The sequence below is a fragment of the Typopeltis vanoorti genome, chromosome 10 (assembly GCF_054136105.1).
Source record: "Typopeltis vanoorti isolate ZY-2024b chromosome 10, IOZ_Tvanoo_1.0, whole genome shotgun sequence".
NCBI classification, from domain to species: domain Eukaryota; kingdom Metazoa; phylum Arthropoda; class Arachnida; order Uropygi; family Thelyphonidae; genus Typopeltis; species Typopeltis vanoorti.
Window position 1 is genome coordinate 65045731 of NC_143558.1, and position 20730 is coordinate 65066460.

The following is a 20730-nucleotide window of genomic DNA, read 5'->3' on the forward strand; positions in this document are numbered from 1 at the left end:
CAATCATACCATCCTATGAGAGAAAAATCTAGCCTCCCACCCTTTCTTTGCAGTATTTTTTCTCAGCTTCCAGGGTTGCCCTTCTGTCCTTTCCCCACTCTCCATAAAATGAAATATTCCATCAACTGAAATCCTTTATGACCCTCTCAGAAATTTGTCTCAATCATATCACACCTCTGTCTCCTGTTTGCTTGTGTCTGCAGTCTACAAATTCTCAATCTCAATCAATTCATAAACAGTATTCCACAATCCTGATATCATTTTTATCACTCTACTTTGCACTTTCTCCACTGTATCAGAAACACAATGGAAAATAGGAGACCATCCCTGTGCACAATAGTCCAAGTGAGGTCTTATCAAGGCCTTGTAAAGAGGCAAAGCAGAATGGATTGCCATTGGATGGTGTGTTTGCAAGTAATGTAAGTGAATTCAAGAACAGGTGTTGACAGCTGCTACAAATAATATGGCCTCCCTCGATGAGTTCCTGACTACTCCCTGGAAGTCTCTCTGAATAGTAATAATTTAAGTTTTGTAGATCTGAAAAAAGGCATATAATAAGGTGTCAGGATTCTGAGCAAAATTAGAGGTTGTGGTACACTGCATCTATCATTAGAGCCAAAAGCATCTTGGACATTTTGAGAATTACAGAATGTTTACACATTCTGTAACCAGATCAAGCAACACTGAAATGATCTTGCGCAAAATCCAGAAAACGAAATTCAGGAATATCTTCGTAAGTCCCCAAATTCCTTCCCCTAAAAAGTAAAGAAGAAGAAACCATCAAATTCTCTGGTCTGAAATATTGGAACTTTGCAACAGGCTATTCAAGAAGAACATCTGAAACCTACACTGTCACATGCTTACCAGATAACATCTATTCTGTGATGATACATCTACCACCATTCTCCATGGACCAGTTGCCATCCCTGAGAGAATCTTCAGTGAAAATAAATTTATGGATTCCTAGCAAAGGTCTTTACTGCTGCTTTTCAAAAGCCAACTAATTATCATTCAATATCTCTGACTAACTGAGAAGGGTCTCAGGTGCATGGAACAATGCATTATTAATAATGCATTGTTCACCTTTTCACCTTTCTCCTTTTCACCTTTTATTTGTACATTAATAATGTACAAATAAAAGGTGAAAAGGAGAATATTAAAAAAAGTATAGATGTATTAGTTTATTACCAGCAGAATGCAGTACATTTACAAAAGTAATAAATAAGAGAATAATGCAGTCAGATCTAAAATCAATGGAAAGATTCTAACTCGTGTGTTTTGCTGATAATATAGTTCTCTTGACAGAAGATGCAAAAGACCTAGAAATAAAATTAAGAGAGTGAGCTTGAGTGTCCAGTCAAAATTGGGTTGAAGATTAATTTAATCAAAGCAAAAGTATGTTTCGTTTGATGTCATTCAATAATGAATGACAATTTAACACATGAAAAGACTTATACTGGAAGACAGAGAAATCTAGAGGGTAGACTCAAACTAATGATATTTTCAAAGATGAAAATATCATTAGTTTGACCGAATAGAGTCCTATAGATGGTACACATACCAGCCACTGAATTAGAAACTTTGCAGAAATTACTGGTTTCCATATAGGCATATGACTGCTAATACTGATCCTCCTCAATTCCCTGCACATAGTTCAGTGAGATATGGGTCAGGAACAGCCTTCATTAAATGCTTCAGTCAATTGCTGCACACAGGAAGTTCCGTTTGTCCACACAAGCTTTCTCAAATGATGGTGCTCTTGTTCCTGACAGACTGTATTAGGATCACAGTTATGCCTTTTAGATATACTAGCAATATGGTTTTTTTTTTCACTGATTAAATGCCTGGGATATCTCACCTTTTTGAGAAACTAGTCAGCTCTGCTGTTTTCAAAACCATGGCTCCAGCCAGACAGGCACCTATAATGAGTTCTTTATCAAACTCCAAAAAATCCTTTGGTCTTCCCATTGTGAACAATGCTGTTGACGATCGCTGACCAGCAATATTCTTTGCCTAGAACATGTGACCAAGCATTTTACATATAATGCTGTGTGACATTTACGTACAGCTGTAAATGTACTGGTTGTTGTTTGTTTGTTGTTATTGTTTTACCCTATCTACACTGCGATGTTGTATTAACAACAAATTTATTAAAGAAGTTTTATTTCCAGCTCTCTGAAAATAAAACCTCTGGATCTGAAATCCTTAATTCAAACACTACAGTGTTCCCTTTTAAAGAACCACAAAAACATGTGAAATTTTAGTTTCTACTTTTCTCTAACTTGCAGCATAACTATCAAATTCTTTTGGATTGACTTTAGCTTTCAGAGATGTTTCTTTTCATGTTCAGATTATAAACTAGCCATCTTTACTTTCTTCCATCCTTTTATTTCCTAAATTTAAGGTTTACATCTTTATTTTTCTTTCTACATCTTTCATGACGAAAAACAGTTATGAAACCTATCTGTCATATGTTCTTTCCCCAACAGCTGTCTGGTAATCATTTTCTTAACATAATCGATAACTGTTAAATCTGTTTCTTCTTATATGAAGAAATATAAATATCCACTATTAAGTTCCACCCCCCCCCCCCACCTTCCATTGCAGAATATCCTGCAATGGAATTATTATACATTCTTTCCACTCTTGCAAAATCTTACCTGTGCTAAGATTCAAATTATAAAACCAGGTCAAAGGCACAGCGATTTCAGCTGAACACATTACATCCATGCTGATATCAACTCTGGTATCTCTTCCTTATACATCTCAGTTTCTTCACTCAGTGTAGTAATCACATTGAGTTCTGTGCTGCATACACCAACCAGGGTTGATAGCTCTTAGCAGAATGGGCAGTCATTGGTTAAATTATCTCTTCTACATCTGCATTCTCCAGAGTTATTGTACATTCACAGTTTCTTTTCATGTTCAGACTCAGCTTAGCTTGCCATACAATACTTGTAACTCTTTTGGCCTATGTCTTATTCTCATAAATTACATCATCCTTATGCACATGGTTTTCTTTCCACATCATTTTTTTCTTAGGAATTTCTTATTTAATAAGATTGCAAATCCAATTTACTCTTATATGATTTATTTTTCATACTCTAGGGACAAATTCTGATATTGCATCATTTAAGCTCTTTTAATGCCTCTCATGCTCTACCAGTATCCTTCCCATTCAATAATACCATGAGTAATATGAATATGTGGTATTCTAATCAGTTGGTCTTAATTTCATTCTTTTTTAGTTCAACTTGTAAGCTTTTCCGAATGGATCATCAATATACTTAGTCCCTTCACAAGTCAGTACTTCATGATCATTGTTGCTAACTAGAGACAAAATCATCATCTTTAACATTAATTTAAAAATGTAGAATGGAGTTTTTATGTCATTTATTTGCTCATAACCTGCGTGTTGCATTTATAAAAATAACTCCCAAGAAAAGTCATTGGTTTTCAATATGAAAATAATTAAATGTAAATTTTTTAAAATATTTTCTAGGGATGAAGATTTTTCTGTTAGTTCTGTACTTGAATCAGATGTGATTCATGCAAACAAGAAAGACATACCTTGTATTTTCAGGGTAGGTAATATTTGTTTTTTATTGGTACATGCATGTGTACTCATATATGCAAGATTGTATCCTTATTTTCAAAAATGTGGCAGAGTAGGTTGTGTATGTACTAAACAATCACCATATTTATTTATAACAGTTTTCAGTTTTTTTATGATTATTACCATTCTTACCTTACTTTGGAACACTTTTCGTTTTTATGTCATGTTAATTTAGTGTATGATATACAATGGCCATGAGGCCCCTTTTTACGGGGAAGTACAGCACCATCTCAATCCCCTTCCCCTATTTTTATCTGGGCTTGGGACTGGCATATAGCTGATGAATCAGGCCTATGGCTGGGTCTTAAGTATTCTGACTAATCTCTGTGTTCATGGGTTTGCCTGTTCGGGAGGGATGAAAAACCCGAGTCTCTGGAGGGGGGGGGGGGACCTGCCTCCTTATGAGACCGCCTAACTCAGCTTTAGTCAAAAGAGACCAGATAAAGGTTCCTCATGTCACTGACGGGAATCAAACCCGGGTCTTTCTGACCAAAGGGCTTCGTCTATAGCGACTAAGCTACAGAGGCTCTTTTGTATCATAGAATTTGTATCTGAATCCAAAATCATTGATGATTTTGTCCATTTAATAGATTCAATATTATTGTATTTTCTACTTATTTCCGGTGAAAGGATCTACTACTTATCTTGAAGTTTGCTTTACAGTTAAAATGTGTTGGGTGGAGACAGGATAACTAAGTAAGATAAAGAAAACATCATGAGTTATATAAGTGGAGTGCTAATTAGCACTAATTCTCAACATTATAAGGAAAAATTGAGTATATTTTGCCTCAAAGTTATAAATAATGGAGTTCATTTCCATAACCTACTCCACCACAGTTTTAATATTAAAAGGCGAGAAAATTATAACAGTTTTCAGTTTTTTTAAGATTATTACCATTCTTACCTTTGGAACACTTTTCATTTTTATGTTATATTTATTTAGTGTATGATGATACAATGGCCATGAGGTCCCATTTTATGGGGAAGTACACTACAGGTGAATAGATTTAGTCTTTTTCATGTTCATTGTGCTGGCAAACTGAATAAGAAATGGAAGGCTATGGCTGAAGAATATATGGTCATGTGCTGGCTCCAGGCACAGTTAAACACTATTCAGAAATTGACATCAGTTGTAACTATATCCTCTAAAATGAATCATTCCTTCTTTCCTCACAGATTGTAAGCACCAGTATACCGCAATCCGCTACACAACCATATTCCTTGGCCATGTCCTTCCATTTCTTACCTGATTTTACAAAATAACTGTCATTAACTGTTATGAAAACTTTCTCTACTCAGAACAAAATTTTCAGAAAAAGTTTTCATGACAGTTAAACTGCATCATAGTGCAGAAATTTTAATTCTCTATTGAATAAGAAAAATATGCTAGTTAATAACTAGATTGACTCCTCAAAAACTGTCATTAATATTTCAGGCCATCCTTTATCCAATGATGAAATATCAGTTTATTGAAAGGATTGGATTGTGCTGTAGCTTCAAAGCTCCAAAAACTATTTCCATTATGGACTTTATGTATAGTATAAATAAAGGTTCTTGTAACTGTTCATATACTACTAAAATTGGGTTTCCATCAGTATATATTTTATTCAAATCAATATCTTCTCAAAGCAATTTATCAAATGAGTTTAATGCTTTATCTTCTCTAAAACATAATAAGAATACAATTATTACTAAGGCCAACCAAGGTCATGCAGTTGTTGTTCGTGATGAGGACAATTACTTTAGAAAACTTAATCTTCGACTTCAAGATCATACTACTTACAGAGGCATTGATAAAGACCCAGCTCAATCACAAATCAATAAACTCAACAGTTGCTTAGATCAGTTGTAACATGAAGATGAAGTTCATTCCTGGGATGAATGAACCATAAGGCTAAAAGCTCATAAAGATTTTCCTCCGAGACTTTATGGTCTTCCCAAGTTACATAAGGAAAATGTTCCATTGAGACCTATAGTGAACTGCATAGGATGCCCGACATAAACTCTCAAGATTCCTCTTTAATCTTCTCTCTGTGGTTATAGAAAACTCTGCTTCTTTCTTAAAAAAAATTCAATTGATTTCAAGAATAAAATTTCAGGATAATCCTTACAACCCACAGATCTTCTGGTGAGTTTTAATTTAGTGTCACTCTACAAAACATCACTCACACAATTGAAATGAATTACAATATCAGGAGGAAAATCATTATGATTCTCCTCCTGATATTGTAAATTTATTTTGACTTTGTCATTAATTCAGGATATTCAGGATTTATTATATTGTCAAAATAAATTATACAAGCAGATAGAAAGAACACCAATGGGTCTCCCATTTCCCCTACTCTAGCTATTACTTTACCGAACATTTTGAACAACATATTCTCAACATTTTTTCACCTGAAATGGAATTTGTACAGATATGTTGATGATATTTTTACTGTATGGAACTTCTCTTTGTCTGATCTTCATGAAATTTTTGAGAAAATTAATTCAGTAAACCCAAAAATGAAATTTACCCTAGAGGTAGAAAATAACAACCATCTTACTTTTCCGGATGTTCTCGTTCTGCATCAACCAAATGGCAGTCTACAGTTTTCAGTATATAGAAAACCAACTCTTATACTAGCAAATACATTGATTTTAACTCACATCATCACCTTTGTCAGAAATATGGTATAGTCGACAGATCTAAAATATGTTCAACTGATTCTCTTGTAAACAAAGAACTGTCTATTATCAGACTACCATTATTTCTAAAAAACTATCGATAAAATAATCAATAATTATGGCCTTCATCTTAACCTTCCTCAAGGAGTATCCAGAATTTGTCCTTTCATATGTTAAAGGACTTTCAGAAAAAGTAGCAGGACTTCTTATCAAATTAACCTATAAGTCCCTTTCCATCCAGTTCATAAACTAAATACTCTCCTTATCTCTCCCAAAGACAAATATCCTCTTTCTTATTCTGGAGTTTACAGAATCCCCTGTTCTTGCAGTTTATGTTATTATGGACAGACTGGTCGTTCTGCACAAATTCATCTTGAAAAACATCAAAAACATATTTCATTTAAAGAGCCGAATAAAAATAGTTTAGCAAGCCATGCCTTATCTACAAAATTCAGTGGAATAATGCCAAAGTTCTACACAAAAGTTATTTTCTGGTAGACAGGCTCACACGTTGGTTATGCATTACTAAATCACTTAAGGAATTGAACAACATAGTTACGAATATAAATGAAATTATATTCGTAACTACTTTAATAAATATATTCCTTTTTTTTTAAAGTTATTTTCTTCTGGGGGAAAAAAAGTTATTTTTTTCTGGAAAAACTGTATAAAGAAGCTGTAATGCACACATTCATAATCCTAACCTTAACAAAAATGATTACCTTTAAACCATCTCAATTTTGGGACATTATCCTAACTAAAGGAAATAGCTACACAATGGTTTTGCAAAGCCATTTGACAAGGTACCACATAAAGCTATGTCACAGAAGCAAATGAGGAGGAATACTAAGTTCTTGATATGAATATGAGAGTAGTTGATGGGCAGATACCCAGAGTAGAATATGAAAGACCATAATCAAGAAGGCAGGTGACCAGCTGTGCCATATGTCTCAATGCAAAAATTGCAAAACTAGTTCATTACATTACTTGATTACTGAAGGAAACACTAACAAGAGAAATAAGGAAGTTATCATTCCCTTTATAAGGCTTTGATATGGTCACATCTCAATTAGATTTACTTTGTACTGGTCTAGTTACCTGGGTTTCTTGGGGATGGTGGTAGAGAGGATCCAGAAGTGAGTGACCAGGATGGTGATTATTGTGTAGAAATTTCCCTATGAGAATAGATTGAGAGTTTGTGAGTTGTAGAAGTTATTTGATAAAGTGGTAAAGAGAAGATATTATAGAAACATTTTAGTTTCTATATCCTCTTTTGTGGTTAGTAATGACCTTAGCCTATATTTTTTTGCTTGGAAAGTGGTGAGTCCTTTTTTGAATGATTTTTTGGTGAATGCATTCAGGGAGTGAGGCATGATAATCCTATCATGCCTCACTCCCTGAATGCATTCACCAAAAAATCATTCAAAAAAGCACTCACCCGTGATGATGAGTTTCAGAACTCATGTAATAATAATTGTAGTATTAAGAGCATTAAAAAGGGCTTTCAACCAGGGAAATACACAATCCGATCATTGGTGATATACAGTTCACAGGCATTGTGAACTGTATATTTTTTTCCCCATCCTGTAACAATCGCTCAGCAATACCAATCTGTGTTGTGTGTGTGTGTGTTTTCTACCTAAGCAGAGAAATTTTGCTTTTGACAATATGAGCAAGAGAAATAAGAATATACTGTACTGTTTATTTGTATCTACACGGCAATGTTTTTTAAAATTAATATATGCAATAAATATGATTTGTAGGGAACTTCCAGTATTGAGACCATATTTTAAAGTAAACAAAGGGTAAGAAAAATAGACAGTTGTAACCCTACAAGTTTCATCGGTCATCCGACTTACATCGTTAGGGGTACAGCAAAAAAAAAGTTATACACGGCAAATGACTAGAAAAAATTAATTACACATATTAGATGTTATCAGAACTTCACAATTGGTACATGCAAATGAGTAACTAGAATAAAAACATTAAATTCATTACTGTATGCATGTTGTAACACTGCTAGTTGTTGCTGTCATGTTCTGTGACAATTAGCAGTATTCCAACACGAATACAGGAATTACTTATTTGTATGCACCAATTCTGATGTTCTGATAACATCTGTGTAATTAATTGTTTTATAGTCTTTTGTTGTGTACAACTTTTCCTAGTACCACGGACAATGTAAGTCTGATGACTTCCGAAATTTGCAGGATTATAATTGTTTATTTTTATTCATCACCACCATCATCAAATTCTTGACATGTACCCTCAGGGAATGTGGAATATATGATACATGAAAAACTTACATCATTACTAACTTCCTATCTGCAATTTTCTTCCAAATCGATCTGTTATCTGTTACATTATTGAACTCATATTTTTGTCTTCTCTGGCACTTTTTACTTAATTCACCTACATCTTGGTCTTCCTGTGGGTCTTTTTCCTGCCTACCTGGCAGAGAACACTTGCTTTGCTAATCTTTCCTCTCCCATTCTGTTTAAGTGACCATACCACCTCAGATTAGTTCTGCTAACAACGTCAAGTGCTTTCCTAATATCCTCATTTTTAATATGATATTGCCACAAATACCATCTGTTCATGCCCATAATCTTTCTCAGGACTCTCTGGTCAAGTGTTTTATTTCTAACCCAGATCCATAATTAAAATTGGTTTGAACACTGTCTTCTATACAGCTAATTTAGTGTTTTGACTAATTTCTTTCTTATTTCATATAAATTGATTCAGTTGACTATCTACCATACCAGCTTTGTTGATTCTGTTTTCTATTTCATTATTTAATTTACCATCTTCACTAAAAATTATACTTAAGTAGCTAAAATATTTTACTTGTTTATAGGTTCTCCATTCACAATGCAGTTAATATTTTCGATGCTCCTGCCAGTTTTCATTGTCTATGTCTTGTTATTGCTGACCTTCATACCAAATCTGTTAAAGCAGTTATTCAATTTAGTCAGGAATCTTGCAGACTTGTACTGGATTTATTTAAAAGTATAACATCATCTGCATAAAGTAAAGAACTGAGATTAACATCTCCAATTTTGAGTTTAATACCACTTTCCTTCATAATGTGATCCATATAGATAAGGAATAACAGAGGGGATAATGTACATCCTTGTCTGACACCAGATTTAGCATCAAACCATCTTCCTGCACTTCCTTCAATTCTAAGATCAGTCATATGTAGACAAGAGGATAAGAAAAAAAGAAGGAATCTGTTTACTTTTTTGAACAAAGAACAGAAGTAGATGGAATGAAAGGGGATGCATTAAAATTGGTTTGGTGAATTTCAAGATGGACTGCAAAAAGATGTTGGTTAACGGTAGCTTTTGTTCTAATGAATTTGGAGGAAAGTGGAAGAATAATAGTGGCCACAGCAAAGCACTGCCCATGAAAGTATTTGTAGAATAGGTACAAGACAGAAACTTGTTGTCTAAGAGAAGGGTCATTAATTAACTGGATTGCCCTCTTCTGGATAGAATCAAGCAATCTTAAAGATGATTTTGGTGCGCTCCCTCCAAATATGAGAGCAATATTCCATGGTTGGGCAGAGTTAGCAGTCGTGAAGGTGTGAAGTAGTGTCTTGTGCAAAAAAGTACACCAAGTACTTCAACTTTTCCTGACCATAGTTTCTATGGTCAGGAAAAGTTGAAGGTATAGGTTAGTTCAATAAGGAAAATCTGATTGTATTTGGATATCTAAGTATTATTGAAAGTAAAGGGGGGGGGGGGAATGTGAGCTCTTACTTGTGAAAGATCAGACAGGACTGAGTTGTGGTGGCATTGAAGTCTACAAGGTTGTCCTTGTCCAATTGAGATAGCTAGGAGATCAGAGTTCAGGACATTGGTTGTGGTGGACCTTAAGGATTCTAATACTTGAGCGGTACAAGTTTGTCAAATATAAAGGAGGAATGGAGTGTACTGTCATCAGCATAGCTATGGATAGGATTGGCAGTCATTTATATACAGAAGAAAGAGAATAGGTGAAAGAATGGAATCCTAGATACTTCTGCATTGGTAGATAAACCTGAGGAGCAGAAACCATCTACAATGACACAGTCAGCAACCAATGAGAAAATTGGTGATCCAGTTGCAGAGTGTGGAAGGCAGAACATAGGATGGCAGTTTGCTAAGTAGGTGCCTGTGTTAAAACTGATCAAATGCTTTTCAGATGTCAAGAGCAACTACATGAGTTTCTCCAAATTTTTCCATAGCTTGAGTATAGAGGTGGTTGGTGAGCACTAGAAGATTAGCTGTAGATTGTGAATAGCAAAATCCATATTGCTGGTCACTGATTAGTTATTTGGTCTCTAGGTGGTTCAAGAGTTGATTGTTGATGACTTTCTCCATAATTTTAGAGAGAACAGAAGTGAGAGCAATTGGATAGTAATTTGTTGATTGACTTTTATCACCTTTCTTTGGGATGGGCTGGATGTGGGCCTGTTTTCATGCTTTAGGGATATTTGTCAGTTGAATAGAATAGACTGAAGAGGCAATACAGGATAAATGTTAATTCTAGAATACAAATTTTTAACACAATAGGTTGGATACCATCAGATGTCCTGTTTTTGTTCAAGTTATTAAGGATTTTTTTCGGATTTCTTTCTGGCAGAAAAATATGGGTGACATGGAGAAGGCAGTTCTTGGAGTGGAGAGAACTTTGCCCTAATCATCAATGCAGAATTGGAAGAGAAGAGTGGTTCCAGTAAGTTGACCTTGTCTTTTGGTGAGGTGGCTACAGTACTATCTAGATTGCAAGAGTGTGCAATTGTTGCTCCCAGTGGCCTTAGCAAGGGACTGGAAAGAGTGGCTGCCATTTGGACAGGAGTCATTTGGCCTTTTCAAACTCTAATTTGGATTTAATGATGATTCTTTTACAGCTGTTTCAAACTGTGTTATAGGCAGAGTGAGCAGCTGGAGGTTTGGTCTTGAGCCATTCATGATGTGCAGAACTTTTTTTCTTTTACTGTATTGGCACACTTTTTTGAGAACCAAGTCTTGGATGGTGGTTATGAATTTGGGATGAAGGCCTTCATTTTTGTGAGGAGTATTTCTGTCATTCAGTCTGAGTCGGTGTCTCTTGTCAAGAGAACTGAAGCAGTGTTTGGACCAAGGGAAGGAGGAATAGAAGTCATGGAGGTCATCCCATTTGGCACCCCTATAGTGCTGAATGACACAAGAGGAGAACTAGTGGATGAAGGTTGTTCTGTGGCAAAAGAGACTTTTGTATGTGTATAGGCTATATTTGCTTACTTGTAGACATGCAACTTCTTTAGCTTCGAAGTAATCTCCTTGTGAAGCAGTGCACTTAAACAATGCTGCCATTGTTCAAAACGTATCTGGAATGTTTATTACTGTCACCACATTACTTTCGATCAGAAATGTCAGAAAATCTACATCCCTTCATCCTTTCAGTTATGAGATCAGCCGAAAGCTGCAAGGGGCAAAGTCAAGTGAATATGAAGGATGGTCCAATTTTGTAATTGATTTTTAGTCAGAAACACAGACAGCTGTTGCATCATGTGCTGGGCATTGTCATTATTCAGTTAAGCCAAAGTTCAGGTCTCTTCTTATGTGAAAAGTTTCATGTAACCTTGCCAGCACTTCTAAATAACAATGTTTGTTCACTGTTTAACCCTTTAACTGCTGAGAATGTATTATTACGGGCTCAGAAATACAAGGCTGCTTTGCTGAGCCCGTATATGTACAGTTGGCACGCCCCCCATATTCAGGCAATTTTTTAGTATGGAAAGAATCGTCGTAAGATATTCAGACTTCATGGGTAGGTTCCTCCATCTATTGCCAACCAATTGAAGTTTATTTGACTTGGGTTTCTGTCCTTGTATGACATCTTAGGAGAAAAATTTGAACTGGTGCAACTAATCATAATGCAGCACAATACATAAACCACGTGACTGCGGGGATTTCAGGGATGTCACAATATGGCGCCTACCAGTAAATATCTGCGTTATCTTACTGATGATCAAATTGATGAATTGTTAACAACAAATGAGTCTGGAGAAGAAATGTCTGAGTTAAGTGAATTGTGTACTTCAGATGAAGAAGATCCTGGTGATGTAAGTGTTACAAGCGAGCAAGATAGTGACAAAAGCCTCGATACGAATGTGCATAAGCGAATTCGTACTGAAGATGTATTGTTCGAGTGGCGTGATGATGCATTTACTCCAAGTGTACACCAATTTGATAGCAGTAATTCAGGAATAATCACAGGTATATCACTGATGATTCTTCAGCTTTAGATATTTTTGAACAATTTTTTACCATAGAACTAATGACAACAATAACTGACGAAACAAAAGTTTCATACCTTCACCAAAATAATAGACCATCTACACCATCTTCAACTAAAGTAGTGGAAAAACACCACCCCTCAAGAACTTTACATTTTTCTAGCTATTACAAAAAACTATTTTTCCACCTTCTGGATATGATCATACTCTAAATTCCCAATGTCTCTATAATGTAAAATTTGGAAAAAATGCAAACTTAGCAGACTACCAACTCATGCATATCAGGGAAATAATTCAAAAGTGCCATATCCCCAGAATAACAGAGAGGTTAAAAAGACGTCCATCACCTGGAGATCAACCACTGCATCTCAAAGAAAGGCATTTCCCTTCTCTTGTACCTTCTACTGAGAAGAAGAAGAATGCAGCTTGAGTTTGTTATGTCTGTTCCAATACCCTCTTGAGCAGAAGGAAGCGCCGTAAGAGCCGGTATATGTGCACCAAATGTGACATTGGACTTGTGTACAACCCTGTTTTGAAAAAATATCATTCCATGCTAAATTTTTAGGATTTTCCTACCCTGGCATTTGGTAGGCTTAGTAGTAGCTGTGTTGTAAATAATAGTGCTCTTTATATATTTTGATTAATTTCTACATAAATTAATGTGTGTAATTTGCTTAATCAAGTGGACACCCTTGATTATGCAAATTTTATAAAACACTCTTATTGCCATTTTTGTGAGTGAACAAGTGTATATCAAGAATGTATGATGCTGTCCAGACTTCTTACTTCAGTAAGAATTTTAATTGATTTTATTTATAAATTTTTTGCAAAATTAATTCAGCACATGGGACAATGTGAGTAGAATATAAAATCAGCAGTTAAAGGGTTAATTGATTCATTGTGAACTGTGCCCTTATGATAAACAAGTATTGTCTTGATTGGCAACTGTGACATTCACTCTGTTTTGTGAAGACTGTTTTCTATTGCAAACTTTGGTGTTTTATTTCAGGAGCATAGTGAAAGCACTAAGTTTCATCATCAGTTATAACTACCAAAAAAGCCAGTTGTGAAGAAAGATCAGAACATCAAGCTGCCACTGTTTTTGACCTTCACTCAAAATTGCACCATCTTTGCAGAAATTTTCATTCCCAAATTTTCTGTCAAAATCTTCCTCATTTTCTCTGTCTAAATTTAATTTTTTTGCCATTAATTATATGCTTAATCATCTTTCAGACAGAAATAATTGGCATGCTCCCTCCACATTTTTACATGTTCAACACATAAATTTGTGGTCACCCAGTTCTTTCATCATCTAACATCTTCTGATTCCTCTTATGCCACTCAAATACACTAGACTTCTTATCATGGCATAATCATCACCAACTTTGCACAAAACTTGATCTTAATGCATTGTTCTAAATTGTGTTCACTTATTTTTTTCTACCAAAAGCAACAAATATGCACACTCAAACTCTACCACAGCTTGTCAACTGGCTTGACTGTTTTTGGTACAACTTGATGATTTACTGGCTTGATTGTTTTGATACGACTCAAAGCATTGACATGTCTAACATGTGCAGTCACATGGTTTTGCTTAACTAGCCATATGTGTGATAGTACAAGGCAGTCGAGGAATTTGTCTTATTTTGTATACATATAATTTATTTCAGCTCATGTTAAGTTTTGTTTTTTTTCATCGAAAAGTAAATGTAATTTGTTACATATCCATGAGATAACCTTCTAAATAAATTATAAAGTTCAACAAATGCCTAAGTGCACTTCCTTCTTCTTCACCCATAGCGTTTGTAGATCATTGGGACACTATAAACATGACTATTTTTTTTACCAGAAGTCAAGCCTTCTAGTGATATTTTAGGTCATGGAAGTCCTGGACTGCCTGTGTGTGTGTGTGCGTGCGTGCGTGCACACATGCATGCATGCTTTCATGTGTATTTATAAGAAGGAAATTGATGGTACATATTGTGTGTGTGTGTGTGTGTGTGTGTGTGTGTGTGTGTGTGTGTGTGTGTGTGTGTGTGTGTGTGCACCAAAAGACATAAATATACTCTATCCAAAAGTTTAAATCATTAACTTTTATTAAAATTAATATGTAATGGATCAGTTAGTAAAAATTATTAAACTATTGATTGTGTCTGCTTTATTAAGAAAAGTGTGTACATTATCATTTAAGCATTGCATTTCAATGTCCTAAGGAATTGGAGGGGCAGTTATAAGTATATTTAATTTTTTGTTTGACTGAATGGTGTGTGTGTGTGTATCACCATTACTTTTTTTTTTGTAAAACAATAGCTGCCAGTGCTCATTCTAGCATGAAAATTGAAAATTAAAAGGATATAAAAAGAAAACTAAAAAATTACTGACTTCATAGGATGATAATATTTTTGAAATAAAAACAGTAAATTAAATTTATAACACACAGTTCATTAAAAATTTATTGTACAAGTATATAAAAAATAAGTAAAATGTGTACGATAATTTTAATATAAATCTTATATAGCAAATATAAAAAAAGTTTTATGTTGCAAATATATTAACAACACACACACAGTGAAGAATGCAAGTTTCAGTAAGTAACTAAGCTTATTTGTATACTAGCTAAACATGTAAAAATTACTGCATATTAAGAAATTTCTAAAGGTGCCAGCATGCCATACTGTGTCTGTCTAAAAAGCACTGTATATCACCATAATGAACTTGGAGTGACCAAAGAAATGTTATAATGGAAAGTTTGCTGTTGCAAATATTCTTAATTTAATAATAATACCATGGAGCATTGGCTAAAACTTGGATTGTTGTATTGAAAGTTAACTGATAGTAATTTTATGTAATATATGAGTGATTGGCACATAGTTGTAATTTATAATAGACGTAAAATTTTCCTTTTCTTTAAAGGTGACTACATCAATGATGAATCCTCCAGGCATCAAAAACCACACCCTTATGTTGGTAGATAGAGAAAGTGAGAAAAGCAAATGGGTAGATGCATTGAATGAATTGCATCGCATTCTTAGGCGAAATAAACTGCCAACTAGAATGGTAAGTTTTTTTTTTTTTTTTGATGGTTATCATTTCGAAAGCATCTTTTTACAAAAGAAATGCTACTTGCAATTTGATTTCAAAGTAATTGATTTTCCAAATTCTTGAGAAATAAAGAACAATTTTTTTTAATTGCATCATCCAATCTGATTACATAAAATATGGACTTTAAAAAAAAAAGGGGGAAAAAAAGAAACAAAAACACTAACTTTTGAACATTCTAGTCATTAATGTGTAAAAGAATATTAACAGTAATCTCTGTTATTATATCTAATCTCCATGGAGTCTCAAGACTCATTGTGGGAAGTTCACCTTAAATAACACAGTCTATCATACCACTCCTTAAAACTCATCCACATTTGCACTTTTATCACCCTCTTAGGCAATGCATTCCATGCCCCAACCACTCTCCATGCAAAAAACTTACTTCTTTGCCTTACTTCCTTTTGTAACTTCCAGGATAAATCATGATATAAACTTTTGAAAGAGTATCATGATAAATATTGTAGTGAAGATGGTTTAATGTTTGGAGGAGCTAGTAAGAAAACTGTAGTTTCAGCTGGTATTTAAACTTTTACATATTGCATGTTAATCCAACTGCTTACCCACAATTGACAGTTGTAGATTCTGTATATTAGGTCTGTCAATATGTGTTCTCATGCCAAGTTTGATTATTTAATAGAAGTAAAGCACTGCTATCTTAGATTAATTGAAAAAGGTTCAAGAAGTTTTTAGCATCACATTTGGTATTTGAACTTGTGTCTTCTTTTGAACAAAGTAACATCTCCACACTTCTCATCTCCAAAGTCATCCAGTGAATAACATTTGAAATAAAATGGTTATTTGTTTCATTTTGTTGGCAAGGCATTTATAAATCCTCTTGCATTTATAATTGCAAAATTAAATCCCTGGTGAGCATAACTTTCATTGCACCAATGTGTAAAGGCAATCAATGTTAGAGGCTTAATGGAGTGAAACAGCACTAAGAAAGGATTAAAAATTTTATTTAATTCTTCCAATATTTCATCTCAGTCACTGAGACATCATCCGGAATTATAATATGAGACTTATAACACACACACAAAAGCAACACAGCACTAAGTGAAACACGCGGACAAAAGACTAGAATCCTAACTAGGTGGGGTGCCCTTAATTTAACTAATGGCATTGACAGAACCATATCAAAAATGAGACTAGAAAGAAACTTGAATTCATATTCAAGAATATGTAAGTAGAAGTAATCTAGAGACATGAAAGATGCTAATATGATAGAAAAAACAATTTTTTTTTGGGGGGGGGGAACAAGATGCAGATCAGTGAGGCACTTCTTGCCTCTGAGGTCATCCGTTTAGATTTTCTTAGAAGTCATAAGAGAAGAATAAGAAATGAAATCAGACTGGACAAAAAAAAATGTTCATAGAAAATTCCCAATGAAATGGTATGATACCTTGTATATTCCAGAAAATAATGCCAAAATTCTCTTTTACAATGTTTGCATTTCTAACCTCAGAACATGCATTTTAAAGTCCAGGGTATCCATTAATGCAGGCCTTATTCCCAATTCTCTCCTCTCAGTTTTTATCTTTAGCTAAAGTGACAATAAATATTTATCAGCAATGGTGACAAGAGCTTTAAATTTTGGATCTCTGTATAATGGTGTTGCAATAAACCACATGCTTTTCACTTTCCTGTTTGTTGCCATTCATGATTAACCACTATACTGGCCTTGACATGTATACATGTTAATAATTACATGGATGCAAAGTGTCCGTCGAAGTAAATATAACAATTGGATGCTATTGAAGTAACATGAATATATGAAGCTTATATATTTGATATATTTTATCTGTGTAGCCACTTGGGTAGTTAAAGGCTTGCATTGTTTTATAGTTCTCAAAATGTTTGGGCTGTAATTTATTAATTCAAGTATGCTGCCTTTAAAAATGACAACTGTTTATTTTTTGTGCATGGTAGAAAATAAATAGTTGTCAAATATTCAAATAAAATTGCTATAATGATATTTTATTCATTTATTTGTTTTTATTTTTATTTTATTTTATTTTTTTTTTGCCAGTTTGAACCATTATTATGAATATGACATTTGTGATAGAAAAATATTCTAAGCTTAGTGTGAAGTAAATAATAGGTACTATAACGATATATGTGGCCAGAATCATAGGATGAGTCAACATAAATACTATTTTCTGTTCACACACCATTGCCTTTACTTTATCATCATCAAATTCCTGACATATATATACCCTCAAGGGGTGTACAGGATATTATGATAGTACTACATGAAGAACTTACATCATTACTAACTTCCTATCAACAATTTTTCTCCAAATCAATCTGTAATCTGTCAAGACTCCAACAGATCTTATATTTCTGTCTTCTAAGGCACTTTTTATTGTATCAATCCACCTGTATCTTGGTCTTCCCGTGGGTCTTTTTCCTGCCAACCATTCTGTTTAAGTAACTATACCACCTGAGATTACCTCTGCTAACACATTCCTGGATGCTACAATGTCAAGTTCTTTCCTAATATCCTTGTTTTTAATACGATATTGCCATTGATGCCATCTGTTCATGCCCCCTATTCTTTCTCAGGATTCTCATGTCTGTGGTTTCTAGTCTTTGGACAACTGTTTTTTTTTTCTAACCTACCTCTCAGATCCATAAGTTAAAATTGGTTTGAACACTGTCTTATATACTGCTAATTAGTATTTTGACTAATTTCCCTCTTATTCCATATGAATTTATTCATTTGACTTCCTACCATACCAGCTTTGTTGATTCTGTTGTATATTTCCATATTTAATTTACCGTCTTTACTAGAAATTGTGCCTGAGAGTAGCTGAAATGTTTTTCTTTTTCTATAGGTTATCCATTCACGATGCAGTTGATATTTTGATTACTTCTGCCTATTTTCATTGTCTTTGTCTTGTTATTGCTGATTTTCATACCAAATTTAATACCACAGTTATTCAATTTAGTCAGAGAATCTTGCAGACTTGTATCGGATTTAATTAAAAGTATAACACCATCTGCATAAAGTAAAGAGCTGGATTAACATCTCTAATTTTGATATCAGGTTTATTACTGCTTTCCTGCATAATGTGATCTATATAGTTAATGAATAACAGAGGGGATAATGTGCATCCTTGTCTGACACCAGATTTAATATCAAATGATCTTCCTCTTCTTCAATTCTAACTGCTGTCTTACCACTCAGTTAAAGACTAATTATTGCTTGATATAATGTCCTATTGATACCATATAACTGTAGTGTTTTGAGTTGCTTTTCCTCTTGGCACCTTGTCATATGCATTTTGCAGGTCTACAAAACTTAAATACAGATCTTTGTTATATTCCCACAATTTCTCAACTATTTGTCATAAAGTGAAAATCTGATTCTGACAGCCTCTATTTGGCCTGAATCCAGCATGTTCTTCACCAAGCTTCCCTTCCACAATACTTCTCGACTGTTTCTCAAGTATACTTGCATGAATTCATTTTAAAAATTTTTTATGGAATTTATAACCGTGTTAAAAAACTTTTTTTTATTATCCTGATGTTTTGATCTTCACATCAAGATCATCATCTGGAGCGTACATACATATACAGAACAAGCTGAGTTACATCATTAACTGTAAGCTAGAGAAACAATGATTTGATCACATGTTATTCTACTGGCGTGACCTCTGGTGAAAAAAAAAATTATAAATTACATCAAGCTAAATTCTATTTTACGATGACAGGAATAAACATTCTTTCAGAAACAATTGGTGTCCTATTTTAAGTATTACAATTCTTATTTTTGATTTACAATACTGGATTTTCTACAGTCCTGTTTATAGTTGTTCTTAATGAGGAAGGTTCCGTGGGTCGAACACATACCTTCCATATGTTTGGGATTTTTAGACCATCATTATTGTTCAGATTGGGGTGGTTGATAATATTCTCACAGGCTTCCTTGAATTTCCGTTCATACCATGTTTTGGTGTGATGTAGACAGCTAGTGGTGGTTTTTCCAGTCAATTCTGTGTAAGGTATTCAGGGCATGATTAATGTGTCGTTTATGTTCCTTTTGTCTAATAGGAATTGCGCGTCCTGTTTCTCCTATATATGGTATGTTGCAAGTACAATAAATTAAATCCGGTATACTCCAGGGTGGCTAGTGGAGGGAGTGGGTCTTTGGATGAGTTGAGTAAGCTTTTTAATTTTGCAGGAGATTTAAAGGTGGCTTTGAGGTTGTACTTTTGTAGTACTCTGTTTATTTTGTCTGATATTCCTTTAATGTAGAGAATGGTTATAGTTTTACTGTAGTCTGGTTTGTCTTTGTTTTTTATTTTGGTTTTGTAGAGAATTTTGTTAATAGTGTTTAGGCTGTATCCTTTTTTTGTAAGTTATTACTGATAATTTTAAATTCGTCTTTCAGTGCCTGTTCACTGGAACAGATCGTCTGAGCTCTGGTTTTTAGTGTGTTGATGACACCTAGTTTTTGTGTTGGGTGGTGGTAGGAGTTTATGTGTATATATTGTCCCGTATGTGTCGGTTTTTGGTAAACAGTGAAGGAAAGATTGTCAGAGGGATGATGTGTGACAAGTGTATCTAGAAATGGAAGTGTGTTGTGTTTTTCAATTTCAATTGTGAACTGTATGCGTTTGTGTTGTTTGTTTAGGTGACTAAGGAATGTGTCTAATGTCTGGCGGCCATGGGACCAGATCGCGAAAACATTGTCAATGTATCTAAGCCAGACTTTGGGGTTTAGAGGGGAGGAATCTAGGGCAAGTTGCTCAAAATGTTCCATGTAAAAGTTAGCAATGGGGGTGGGGGATAATGGCGAGCCCATGGCTGTGCCTTCTTTTTGTAAGTAGAAGGCGTTTTGCCATACAAAATAACCCGACTATAATACGTGCACAAAGATGATGATCTTGATGTGAAGATCGAAAAGTCGGGATAATAAAAAAAAGTTTTTTAACACGGTTGTAAATTCCATTAAAAAAATTTTTTTAATTGAATGCTGATCACCGTGTAACCCTAAAAGAAAGGATTACGATAATTCATGGAGATTCGATCCACAAGCGATGTAATCAATATGGTAAGCTGAAGATCCAAG

General features: G+C 34.4%; 1 protein-coding gene across 3 annotated transcripts in view; it reads left to right on the plus strand.

Moving 5' to 3' along the window:
• LOC150102474 (serine/threonine-protein kinase Genghis Khan-like) overlaps nt 1-20730 on the plus strand; it is a 550831-nt gene that overhangs the window by 374415 nt on the left and 155686 nt on the right. For all 3 annotated transcript variants that reach the window (XM_090399333.1, XM_090399335.1, XM_090399334.1), the window contains exons 30-31: nt 3503-3584; nt 15465-15608. In XM_090399333.1, the coding sequence (XP_090255459.1) occupies nt 3503-3584; nt 15465-15608 (226 nt within the window). The remainder of the gene's footprint in view (nt 1-3502; nt 3585-15464; nt 15609-20730) is intronic.